This window comes from Panulirus ornatus, chromosome 52 (assembly GCF_036320965.1).
Source record: "Panulirus ornatus isolate Po-2019 chromosome 52, ASM3632096v1, whole genome shotgun sequence".
NCBI lineage: Eukaryota > Metazoa > Arthropoda > Malacostraca > Decapoda > Palinuridae > Panulirus > Panulirus ornatus.
The window spans coordinates 13954257-13967646 of NC_092275.1; the positions used below are offsets into that span (position 1 = coordinate 13954257).

At 45.6% G+C, this 13390-nt stretch overlaps 1 protein-coding gene across 2 annotated transcripts; it reads right to left on the bottom strand.

The window, feature by feature from the left end:
* Window positions 1-642: 642 nt before the first annotated feature.
* On the bottom strand, window positions 643-10094 carry LOC139765089 (retinoid-inducible serine carboxypeptidase-like). 2 transcript variants are annotated; one of them, XM_071692251.1, is made up of 10 exons: window positions 9924-10080; window positions 6125-6348; window positions 5346-5576; window positions 5118-5228; window positions 3810-4044; window positions 3384-3563; window positions 2892-2969; window positions 2047-2207; window positions 1326-1463; window positions 643-1280 (listed from the first exon to the last, which is right to left on the bottom strand). In XM_071692251.1, exons 1-10 carry the CDS (start codon window positions 10048-10050, stop codon window positions 771-773), a joined length of 1995 nt encoding a protein of 664 aa, XP_071548352.1. In that variant the 5' UTR covers window positions 10051-10080; the 3' UTR covers window positions 643-770. The 2 variants fall into 2 exon arrangements, with proteins under 2 accessions (XP_071548352.1, XP_071548353.1); XM_071692252.1 differs by having other exon boundaries at window positions 643-1463; window positions 9924-10094.
* Window positions 10095-13390: the final 3296 nt, after the last annotated feature.

Consider the following 13390-nt stretch of genomic DNA (forward strand, 5'->3'; position numbering starts at 1 on the left):
TGTGTCTTGTGTTTGTTTTGCTGTCGTCCACACCATCTTACTATATACTGAAACCCAGATCAGTAAGAGAGACGTCCTCTGGTATAGATCAGCAGTAGAGATATACCCTGGTGTGGACCAGTAGCAGAGATGTCCTCTGGTACAACTAGATATGCCCTGTAGTACAACCAGTAGTTGGGATTCCCTCTGATGTAAGATCAGAACCAGTGTCTGGGATCCTAGCTAGAGCTAGACGTGGCAAGTAAAGACATCTGTTACTACAGGGGGTGATTCTGTTGCGACAGAGCTGGAGCAGCGGTAAGAGAAGAGAAAGCAGGGAGTGAGTGTAAGGTGTGCTGGGCTGCATTCGATATTTTGATCGATACTGTAAATGATAAGGTAATGTTATGTCACTTGGATGTTGGTGAGGAACAATCAGCAAACATTTTCAAGTGTACTTGATCATTCTTACAGAGTAAACAATGTTTCGTTAATTCCTTGCAAACATTGATATGTATTGTTTCCATTACTTCACTGAGACGAGAAAAATCACTATGGAACATGGTACATTTTCTAGGTGTTCACACGGGTAAGCTGACGATTAGCAATTATAGCGATTACTGTCTGTGGTGAATACATCCAGGAGAAAAACAGACAGTGCAGTTTATTTCGATAAAATTTCTTGGTTGAGGATGCTAGATCCATAGGACACATGTTTACAATAATCAATGTAGAAAACTAAAAGAGTCCTTTGCAGTGACAAAGAACAGGGCCTGAGGAACCCCAGGAAGTTAGTGCATGCCGTGCCTCAGGAAGGGGGGCACCGACTTTGGGTAGCGCCTGCCAGTGGGTGTGGCGGGGTTGAAGTGTGCGGCCACGACCCTTGACCTGGCTTTGTTGACCGCTCTCAGTGGCAAGCTCTTGTGCTTACCCGCCACCCGCTGCTTGAGTCTTGTTTCCTTCTCGAGAACCACTTTCTCAGGTGCCTCCTTCTTCTGTGTTTCCTGTTTGGGCGCCTCTTTCTCAGGCGTTTCCGGTACTGTTACCTCTTTCTTGGGTGCCTCTTGCTTGGGCGCCTCTTGCTTGGGCGCCTCTTGCTTGGGCGCCTCTTGCTTGGGCGCCTCTTGCTTGGGCGCCTCTTGCTTGGGCGCCTCTTGCTTGGGTGCCTCTTGCTTGGGCGCCTCTTGCTTGGGCGCCTCTTGCTTGGGTGCCTCTTGCTTGGGCGCCTCTTGCTTGGGCGCCTCTTGCTTGGGTGCCTCTTGCTTGGGCGCCTCTTGCTTGGGTGCCTCTTGCTTGGGCGCCTCTTGCTTGGGTGCCTCTTGCTTGGGCGCCTCTTGCTTGGGTGCCTCTTGCTTGGGTGCCTCTTGCTTGGGAGCCTCATGAGTGGATATCTCCTGTTGAGTCTCCTGCCGCTTAGACTTGCTGGAGGAAGCTGTGATCATATCGATCATCCTGAGAGCTGTCACAGGAGCGTCAATGGGAATCTGCAACATATGAGTACGAGGTTATGCTGCACTTTAATACACTACCAACAATTAGCATAGTCCTTTCCATTGTCATAATTATCATTACTGTTGTTATTGATAATCGTCAGTTACCATTATTATTATCATGTGTCTCTTAAGGTGTATACATAAGTATACGAGGGTTGGTGGGGTTCGGGGTCAATGGGCAGCTTTGTAATAAGCACTAAACAGTCGTGCAAAGAAGAGACTGTAGTGTGCGACTATGCTGAGAGGGGCAACTAGCGAGTTGTCCGATCATATCTTGGTGAAAGCGAGTGTAAAAGTTTGTCAAGGCTTTCAGAAAAGAAGAAATGACATGAGTGGGAAGAAACTGATGAAAATGAGGGAGCTGGGAAAGGATGGCAAGATGGTGGTCTACCTACTACCCAGTACACAGGTCATGTGGCAGGTATGGCAACATGGTGGTCTACATACGACTATGTCCCCTTCTCATCATCCTTCCTAACCTAACCTCTGCAAGAAGAGCGCCACCTTTACTGTTCTTCCTCATTTGCCGCTCACCTCTGGCCAGAAACACATGATAAATGGCTGGTTAACTCACCATGTGTCCAGACCGTAGGATGGTGTAGACTGAGAAGCTACCCGAGGACTGCACGAATGCGGCGGGAGCGGAGTAATCGCTGATGTAAATAGGCGTCGTGTCGGCCTCCACGAAGCCAGGCTTACCCGGCCACTCCATGTCCTCGATCCACCTGTACGTACCTGGGGAACCACATGCCATGAACAATTACTTGATCACGTACATCACTGTGATCTACTGGTTTATTCGATTGACGACACGTTGACCCCAGTATACCACATCGTTCCAGTTTACTCTATTCAGTGCACGCCTCTCACCCTTCCGCATGTTCAAGCCCCGATCGGTCAAAATCTTTTTCACTCCACCCCTCCATCTCCAGTCTGGTCTCCCGCTTCTACTTGTTCCCTCCACCTCTGGCACATATATCCTCTCTGTCAACCTTTCCTCACTCATTCTCTCCATGTGACCAAACCATTTCAACACACCCTCTTCTGCTCTCTCAACCACATTCTTTCTATTACCATTCATCTCTCTTACCCTTTCATTACTTACTCGATCAAACTGCCTCACACCACATACTGTCCTCAAACACTTCACTTCCAACACATCCACCCTCCTTCCGCACAACTACATTTATGGTCAGTGGCTCACAACCATATAATATTGTTGGGACTGCTATTCCTTCTAAAATACCCATATCTGCTCTCAGAGAAAACATTTTCTCTTTCCACACATTCTTCATCCCCCTTGCCTTTATACAATGGCACTATGCATGCATTTCGCCGATCCTCAGGCACTTCACCATGATCCATACACAAGCTGAATATCAAGTATTTGTTGGACCAGGACTGATGACATCTACGTACCTGGGGTGTCACAGATCAGGTCCAGGTTACCAGTGAAGACTGCAACATGCACATTAGTCTCCGTCAGAAGTCTCACAACTGTGGGAGAGATGGATCATCAGCTGGTCGTTGATGGCTGGTGAGACAATGTTTCTAAGTGAAGGAATGTCTTCACTTGATATCATTTCCAGTCTTTTCTTAGTACTAATGATATGTCTAGGTTCACCTGCAATCTACAACCTAAATGTTCACCACACCACAATGGATATCACAACACCATGGTTATTACAGAACTATGGTCACCACAATATAGTGGTCATCACAACATAGATGTTCCTAGAAAAGAGTAGTCATCACTACACAAGAGCTGTCACAACACTGTGGCTGGCACAACCCATTTATTACCACAACGCAGTGGTCATCACAACGCAATGGTCATCACAATACAATGGCTACGACAACCACAGTGTTCGTCACAGCACTGTGCTAGTTATAACAATGGTCACTACAAACCTGAATCAACGACAGGTTTCATGAAGTCACCAGCCAGGTGGTTGAAGACACGGTCACCCTGGGAGTCCCACACCACGTTGCTGGGGATGTTCCACGCGGCAGCTTGTTCTCCGTTCATAAAGTCGCCAAGGGCGTCGCGCGCCTGTTGGAGTCTGCCGACGTGGTTCTCATACAACCTTCCTGACGACCAACACCCAGCATTACTACGCAACTTAACTCTCGAGAAACTCTGAGTAATATGTACAGTTTGTAAACAATATCATGAAGCACGCAAAGCGTACAGGGGAAAAATAGATGGAAGTTCGTATTGCTTTTGGAACAAGTCTAAGATTGGAGGAACCATAATGGGTAAACAAATTTGGACCAGAATAAAAGTTCCAGTCACATGAGGTATGGTTTGGCTCCCAAGCCAGGCTGGATACTAACGGATGGCTGGCTTCATGTACGACAGATCACGAGTGTGGGGTTTGGTCTTCATCATGTAGATGTCCTCCTTGGCCAGCACGTTGTAGAAGTTGACATTGTGTGCCACATTCATTACCACAACTTCTGTGTTGCTCCACTCCTCGGTTGCGTCCTCCCAGCGTCCGGCGTCCACAGCGTCCTGGGCTTTGGTCGCTGCGGCATCGATGGTTTGCAGGCCTTTACGGTTGACGAAACCCTGCAAGATATTCCCATACTTGTGTCACCCTTGGGAAAACAAGAAACTCGTCAGACCGCTCCAAGACAGAGGACCATACCCGGAAATCGTCAGGTCGTGTTGAAGGTTGTCAATGCGCCATAGTTAACTACGACTGGGGAAAATGATAAGCAAGTTAATGAGGATCATGAGGTTTTAGTAGTTTGGCCTTTGTTTGTCCACTTGTTTCTTCAGGGACCTGAAAATCACCTCACTCTTTCAATGTTCCTTTCATACATATCTTAAGACAGGTGCTACTGACCCGAGCGTCTCCACCAGTTCTTACCAAGCGAAATGAACAACATGCGAACGCGACATTATGAAAACAGAAGGACGCTTTTAAGACAGTTGACCCATGTGAGGAAGTTCCTCTTCACAGTCATACACTCTCACTCAAGCAGCCAACGAATTTAAACTTGAAACTTTCTATAATTTTTGCTCTTACTGTTGTATCTAGCAACTTATTCCACTCATCAACAACTCTCGAAATCAGTGTCTTACTGAATTCTTAAAGAATAAAAATTGATCAGATGTAAGTCAATTGTTCCAAGTCCATCCTTGACTGGATGATCTGAGTCTTCTAATGATGTTCTCATTTTTCATCTCTCTCATCCGATTGTATACTTTGATCACATCACCCGCACTCTACGTCTTTCTGAGGAACACAATTATAAATTCCAATGTAAAAGTAGGTACCATTCTCCTCTGTATGTTCTCATGAAAATTAAAACCAAAGAAATAAAACAGCGATCTTAATCATGTTGAATGCGAGAAATTATCATTTTATAAAAGAGTTCATCGTCTGGTAAAGGAATCCACTATCTGGTAGAGGAACTAACAGTATGATAGAGGAACTCACCATCTGATATATGAACTTACTATTTGGTAGAGGAACTCACCATCTGGTAGGATATTAATCATCTGTTAGCGGTAGTTATCATCTGGTAGATCTTTCTACTTAGTACACGAGTGCATTAAGGGCTAAAGGAAATGACCATCTATTAGAGAAACTGACCATCTGGTAGAGGCACTGACCATCTGGTAGAGGAACTGACCATCTGGTAGAGGAACATGCCCCAGGTGTTGACAGAGTCCATCGGGCTGATCCATGAGTCTCCCAGGGCCACACCGCGGAAGTCGCTCACCACCTCGCCGTTTTGTATCGCCTGTGTGAGGCAAGCAGAAGCTTGTGTGAGATGGGAAAGTACGTACCAGATAATCTCTATATGTAAACCCACACCCACACACACTTACAACAATGTAATCCAGTACTTATTACTCGCCTGATTGAAGGCTAGAGCGAAGTCAACAGTCATCTTGCCACCGTATGACTCCGCGTACACGAAGAAAGGCATCTTCTGCATGTCGGTGTTGTTGGAGAAGACTGCTTTGACCACAGCTACCAGGTCGTTAGCAATCTGGGCGTTGTCTGTGGCCAGATCATTATAGTTCTCGACGTAGCTGTAGCCCGTGCCTACAGGGTTGTCAACGAACAGCAAGTTGGCCTTCTTCGTCTACATAAATGGAGAGAAAAAAATAGATGTTGGTCTTGAAATATGTCCGTTTCCCCTTACAAAACATTAATATGTGGTACGTCATCAAGAACACATATGAAGAACATCTTTTCCATTGCAGTAGAACCGGTGCAGCGGGATTTTGCTTATCATCAGTTAACATGAATGAAGAGGAAGGGACATGAATCGTTGGTGAAACTCTTCAATAAGTGGCAGGTCAGTGATGGATGGGTGATGATGTGAGCAATATGAACCATGTACTGAAATGAGTCCCAGGACTGAAGTCTCATGGTAACAATACTAATGATGACTCATTATAACGACATACAGAAGAGACTGGTCAATAAATACGATCAAAGCCTAAGACGATAGAAATACTTGTTGCACGTGCAAAAGGCAGGTAAGTACAGATAAAGTGACCACATTGCACGTGCAAAAGACGGTTAAGTACAGCTAGAGTGATGATCATAAGTGACAGATCTTGATAATGGTCCCAACCAGAATGTGAACTGATGTTACATGACCAATAACAGGAGGACACTACTGACCCAGGCGTACTCCCGATGGTTACCGTTGATGTCATAAGGGCCTAGTTCCTCGAAGTTACCATAGCCCACGCTGGAGGCACCAGGGCCGCCTTGCAGCCACATGATGAGAGGGAACTCCTTATAGTCGCCTGGTTGGTCCACGTGGTACATCACCCAGAACATATGGGCTCCAGGACGAACTTCCACGTAGCCGTACTCCTCGTCCAGGGCCGCGCGCTTGCCACCTGCAGACAACACGTGAAATACGACAAACTTCCCCACGTTTTGGTAATCCCTGACCTCAGTTCTAATCTTTACATACATACATTTAGAATCATTATAACATTATATGTTCCTATCAGAGATAACATTCCTGTATTAATCAAACCATTCGGTTAGCTGTAGGTGTACCTGCCTCACTTATTCTCCTGTTAAGAGATATTCTTCACTAAGTTGTGAAATATACGAGGGAAGCAGACATAGTAGTCACATCTGGGATCATCTCTTTACCATGTAGCACAGTACTGAATGAGGGTTTCCACCTACCACAGGACGCAAGATCATGATGGGTCACGCTGGACCGTGACTGTATCAGCATTAGTTACTGCCTATTCTATAATCACTTATCAAGCTCTCTCATTTTTTTGCGAGTGCACTGGACTATAATTCAAGGTACAGCAGCAGCAGCAGTGCTCAAGGTACAGCAGCAGCAGCAGTGCTCAAGGTGCAGCAGTAGCAGCAGTGCTCAAGGTACAGCAGCAGCAGTGCTCAAGGTACAGCAGCAGCAGTGCTCAAGGTACAGCAGCAGCAGCAGTGCTCAAGGTGCAGCAGCAGCAGCAGTGCTCAAGGTACAGCAGTAGCAGCAGTGCTCAAGGTACAGCAGCAGCAGTGCTCAAGGTACAGCAGCAGCAGTGCTCAAGGTACAGCAGCAGCAGTGCTCAAGGTTGCCTCCCATTATTCATTCTGGTAAGTTATGAAACATCAGCAGCGGTCAGCAAGTCGTCATGTGTTATCGTTCCTCTCTCGTGACCACTGATGATAGGACCGTGATAACACAGAAACCCTTGAGGCGCCATCTTTGTTTTACCATGATTATACTGGTATCTTGGCCAGGTGAATGGACACATGGCCGTATTCTAACCTAATTCATGGGATCAACGGCTGTATATAAGTAGTTCTGTCTTATGGATCACCATTCGGCGTTAATGTCCTTATAGAGGGTCGGAGGAGAGATCGGCAGGCAAAGAGAACTCGAACGTCGCTAAATTAACTTCATGTAAAGTACCTGCCAGGGATGTTGGTGGGCCGAGCAGCCACTTGAGGCTCCGGCCAGCCTGATACTGTTGTCTGCCCTGGTGCCTTGCCAGTTTACGTGATTGGATGGGGTTAATGGTGATCAGGAATCACCAGGTTAAGTATATATTATTATGTGTGATGAGGAGAGACTCTTGGATGTAAATGTGCTGAGAGGGGCTGCTGGTGAGACGTCTGATCACTTCCAGGTGGAGACGAGGGTGAAGATTTGTTGAAGATTCAGGAAAAGAGGAAATGTCATGGGTGGAAAAAGGATGGTTAAAATATGTTGGGTTGGAAAAGGAGCTTTTGTAAGAAGAGATTGTATGAAGAATGGCAAAGGGTAAGAATAAACAAAATTAGGGGAAGTCTGTGAGAAATGGGAGTTATATAAGAAAACATTGCTTACATGTGCGCGAGAAGTATATAGGATGCTGAATGGTAATAAACGGTGTACGTGGAGGCTAAATTGCTGGTGAAAGAGAAAAGTGCGTTGAATGGGCACTACCTGCAGGAAATGAGTGCGAATGATTGGGAAATGGACAAGAGGAAGCGACGGGGTCAAATGGAAAGTGCAGGGGCTGAAAAAGAGAGCATATGAGAAATAAGATGAGAGAGTACCGGCAAACTTCAGATAGAATAAGAAGATACTGTTAGAGATGAAGGATGTAAGAACATGAGGATATATAGAAGTATCAGTCAAGGTAACAGATGGAGAAGAGGTGAAGGGGAGACGTGTTGAGTATTTTGAAGGACTCTTGTCTGTGTCAAGTGACAAGCTGGTAGCTGTGAAATTTTTGGTGCTTGAAAGAATGCAGAATGAGAGGGTTGAAACATAGTTTGGTGAAAAGAGGAGAGGAGGTGAAAGCCTTGTGTAAGATGAAGCGTGGCAAAGCGGTCGAAATGGATGGGATTGTAGCTAGGTTTCCCGAGAGAGAAAGAATCAGTGTTGTTGACTAGATAGTCAGGATTTTCAAATTACGTATTTCTCAAGGTAAGATGCTGTAGGACTTACGGAATGCCTGTATAGTGCTCCTGTATAAAGGTAAGGGGAACAAAGGTGGATATTTGGATCACCGAGGTGTAAGTTTGTCACCTAGTACGCTGTAAGGAGAGTGGTGATTTAGAGGGTGGTGGCATGCACAGAGCATCAGACTGGGGAGGAACTATGCGATTTAAGGGTGACTGAAGTTGATAAGATTAGGTGTTTTCCTTGAAGAATGTGTGTGAAAAGTACTTTAGGAAAGGGACGGATTTCTATGTACCAATTATGGAACTGGTGAAATTGTATGACGGGTTAATAAGGATGCCATTTCGATGGTGTTACAAATATTTGGTGCAGGAGGGAAGCCTCCTTCAAGGAGCAATAAGAAGTTTGATGAAGAGAATAAGACGTGTGCACAAGTAGGAAGTAAGGTGCGTGAGTGGTTTTAAGCGAAGGTAGGTCTCCATCAAGTTGTTCGTTGTCATCATGGCTGTTTAATCTTCTTACGGGTGGGTTGGTGAGGGAAGTAACTGCGAGAGTTCTGGAGAGATCGGTTGGTTTGCAGTGAGTTGGCGGTGGGTAGGCCTGAGGGTAGATTCAGTTGTTGTTTGTTGGTGAAATGGATCTGGAGGCAGACTCGAGCGAGAAACTGCAGAAGTCGGATTCTAAGTTTGGGAGTGTGTGTGTGTGTGTGTGTGTGTGTGTGCGAGAGAGAGAGAGAGAGAGAGAGAGAGAGAGAGAGAGAGAGAGAGAGAGAGAGAGAGAGAGAGAGAGAGAGAGAGAGAGAGGTTTGGGCATTTTATATACTTGGCAGTAGTTATGTCGGTGGATGGAACCTGAGAAGCTGAGGTGAACCAAACGGTAAGTGAAGGTGGCAGAATTCCCAGGTGCGTTAACAAGTGTATGGAAAAGAGAGATCAGTGTTTGTGAGGGCAAAGCCGAGCATGGTTGATGGTATAGTTGTCCCTACATTGTTACATGGATGCGAACGTATAGACGAGGGTAGATGTGTGCTGGCTATGATGCTTGATGACAATATGTGATGTGAGGGGGATCATCGGGTAAGGAATGAGCGTGTGAAAGATGTGGCAATAAGAAGGTTGTTGAGAGGGTTAAGGAGGGTATGGTGAACTGGTTTGGATATATCTAAAGGAGGAATGAAGATAGATTATATAAAAAGATACAACTGTAAGAACTGGAGGGAACAGGGAAGAAGAGACCAAGGACGAGATAAAAGGATGGAGTAAAAGGTGCTTTCAGGACCTGATTATGCAGGAGTGTGGGGTGTACGCAAGATAGAACGAATTGAAGTAATTAGATACTCAGAGGGCGACGTGCTGCCACTGAATTAAACCAGGGCTTATGGAGTGGTTAGGGGGAAACCACAGAGTGGTCTGTGAGGCTTAGCTGTGGATATGAGACGCTGGGTGTCGGTGTGTCACACATGGCAAGAGAAAGTGGATGTGAGCAAACGAGTATGCTTTTCGTCTGTTGCTGACGCTTCCTAGTTAACACTATGTGACGAGTGGGAAGTGACATTACCTGAGGCGGAGGCAGCGGTGACCAAGGAGATCAGCACCAGCAGCTTCATGTTGCTCACAACGCGGAGGCAACACACAGTGTGGCCTTCCCAGCGCCCCGCCACACGTCTCCCTCTCTCCATGATCATTTAATCTCCACTATCGTACTCCTTATCGGCTGGCGTGTCCACTAACTCTAGCGGTCAAGGAAAGTCCAACGAGGAGGTCACGTTGAGGTAAACGAGTTAGGGTGAACAGGCGATGGGGTTTTTCCAAGATACGACCGTGGACCGTCTGGCAGCGTAGCATACTAGTGTAAACAAAACGTCCACGTTCATCAGACAATTAGGTTGTTAGCGCATAGTTTACGTCTGTCAACTCTTCGTGCACTACAGACATCTAGGACAGAACCACAAGATCATAATTCAGCTTGCTGTTGTGTTACGAGGGTCATAATCGATATGATAACCAGCCATTTATGCTAACGGAAGTTCTGTTGACACTTGTGCTAAGTTGACCTACTCCCTGGAGGCGATAACTTCACTAACAACGAGGGAGGAAGACACTCCTGCGTCATGCTATGTTGTTGTCGGATGACGACACGGTGCCAGACGTAGTTCTAGATACAAATGAGAATCCTGACGATAATGCTGATGTCAGAGAAAGTTTTCTGCAGGCGATCACTGGCAAATTACTTCACATTCAACTCTGCTTTGTGATGCTTGTTGACATGAAAGTCTCGAAAGAATCCCAGATCTAAAGCTTGCAACTTTTCATGATCTTCGCAATGATCTGGACAGGCAAACCTGATGTGGTAGCGTTAATGAAAGATGAATAACTCGAGAAAGAGAGATCAAATAGAACTTTTCAAAATGCCAAATAATTACGACAACAAAACACATTAATTTCCTAATATCAGAGATTCAACGAAAAGAAAAGAAATATGAAACTATAAGGAAAGTGGCACAGCATGAAACTGGGGAAAGAATATTTTTAGATGTTGATGTGGAGAACGACGGAATCAATTCTCACCAGCTCCTCAGATAACGACTAAACTCACACTTCATTGCTAATAATTATGAATAGACAAATCTGCTCAAGACGGAAAAATCAATATCTTAACTTCTGTAAAACAAATAATTTTTCTTTCGGCTTCATATTTCATTTTATCTGATAAATTTTCATCTTTACTCTTTTCTATAAAACCTTTACGTTTGAGTATTCCCAACCTGATATACGTTGATCCCTCTGTTCTGTCTTTTTATCAGCTGCCGTACTGGAGTAAGTGGTGGGTGAGGAAATGCCTTCTATTCTATCATCCTCTCGATAAGGATACTATCATGATGATCTAGCAGATAAACTCGTCATAGATAATCAGTTCTTATGTTATCTGTCCTTCCCATCTGAACCATCATCCACCCGCCAACAACAGCACTAAGACAGGACCTACAAGTCCACCAGCACTCGACCTACACCATCAACCGACCACTCGACAGCAGGACCTGGTGATGGAAGGTACAATAGGATGATGGACAGAAACCTGCATTACAAGACCAACTTCATAAGACTGATGTTCTTCACCATCTTCCAGCTTGACAGTAGTCTACTTGATAGAAAGTGATGTTTACAAACATCGCTTCAAAAGATACGAGACTTACTGATGTAGAAAACAAGGCACAATGAGCATTTAAACTTGTGATATAAATTCTTTAGTTATGCGTCGTTAAGTGAACAGGTTATCACATTATGTGTAATGTTACTTTATCTTATCACGCGTAGCCTCGGAGTAGGCCCCCTGGTCATCGGCAAGGTTAAGCAGGTCACGTCACATCTGCTGGTGGTGTGGCCCCGGGGTACTTCCCTGGTCATCAGCTGTCTGTAGCAGACAACATCACATCCTCAGATTTGTAAAGTCTAGACGTAGTCGGCTTCTGGTCACCGGAAAGTCTAAATTCGCTACGTTATTTCTGGTCGTCTTCTTTATTTCTCTTCTTCATTCCTTCTGCTGACGTAATCGCCATGGGCTTTCGAAACGCTGTAGGCCACCAAAATCAACATAAATCCTGAGATACAAAACCTGTAAGTACTTATGAGATATCGAGTTAGAAACATGAGGATAATGTATGAAATTATTCATATGTACATCACATACAACACATACTATACATATCCTACCGTCCAACGCTCTAGAAATATAACTACAACGCCTTTGGTAGCAAGACTATCAGGCAGTTAACACTAGATAGACTTTCCGTCATCACTGCACACACAAACTTATCCTCAGCCATCAAAGGTCCTCGTGTTCATGGGAGTCATCGCGCTTGTTTCGTGTCTCTACTGGCGAGTGTTTGTCATTACCTCCTGCTCACACGGAGCCCCGCGGACACTGGTGAGAATGGTAGCACTGGTGGCAACAGGGGCACTAGTGACAGCATTGACAATGGAGGCAACAGAGGCATTGCCCTGCACAGCCTCATCAGTGCTCATGGCCCACATTTGGTTCTGCCAAGCCTTACCAGAGGTCATGGCCGCCCTTGGCCCTGCTCAGCCTCGCCAGAGCTCATGGCCACACCTGACCATGTACAGCCTCACTAGTGCAAATGGTTACATCTAGCTCTCCTGCAGCCTCACCAGTGCTCATGGCCATACCTGGCCCTTTTCTGCCCAAAGAGAGCTCATGGCCACACCTGGCCCTGCACAGCTTCGCCAATGCTCATGACAACATTAATATTCACACCACTCTGCCTCTCTCTATTCTGCTAACTTTAGCCCTCAGAGTCTTTTGTCGGCTGCTCGACTCAATTATGGTCTTATCAGCATATGAACCCAGGCTGTTAGGCTAAATTGCTCGCTATTCTTGCGTCGATTCTCAATTAAGGTCCATTCAGCTTTTCCCTAAAAGGTGACAATACCCACATATATGATGTACTGGCATGGACGGATTTATAATCATCCTTGATCACTGTGAAGGAAGGAAAACAGGTGATCTCTGGATGTCACATGTAGAACAATATCTCGGGAAGACGTCATAAAACTGCATTTCAAAGAAATTGGTTTTATGTATGAATTTTTTCTTTTTTCACATGAAATTAAACCATCAAGATCATCTTATAACGAACGCATCTTAAGAATTTGTCTGCAATCACCCCGAATAAAAAGGAAAATTTAATCATGAAGAATAAAGACGAGGGAGGAAAGAAGATACTGGAACGGTTCCCAGCTGAGTGAGGAAGTCCCCAGCATTGAGAGGCTGTCTCCCCCATGTGAGCGTGTCCCCAGCAGTGTGAAGGTATCTCTTAAAGACAGAGGGTGTCCACCGGCTTTGTGAGGGTTCTCAGCTGTGTGAGGGTGTTTCCAGATGTGTGAGGGTGTCCCCAGCAGTGTGAGGGTGTCCCCAGCAGTGTGAGGGTGTCTCCAGCAGTGTGAGAGTGCTCCCAACAATGTGAGGGTGTCCCCAGCAGTGTGAGAGTGTCCCCAGCAGTGTGAGGG

Coding starts and splice junctions, on each gene's coding strand:
- LOC139765089 (XM_071692252.1), bottom strand. CDS start 10,050: ATGATCATGGAGAGAGGGAGACGTGTGGCGGGGCGCTGGGAAGGCCAC. Junction 5,229..5,345: donor TCGCTCTAGCCTTCAATCAG/GCGAGTAATAAG, acceptor TGCCTCACACAG/GCGATACAAAACGGCGAGGT. Junction 1,464..2,046: donor TCCTACGGTCTGGACACATG/GTGAGTTAACCA, acceptor CATATGTTGCAG/ATTCCCATTGACGCTCCTGT.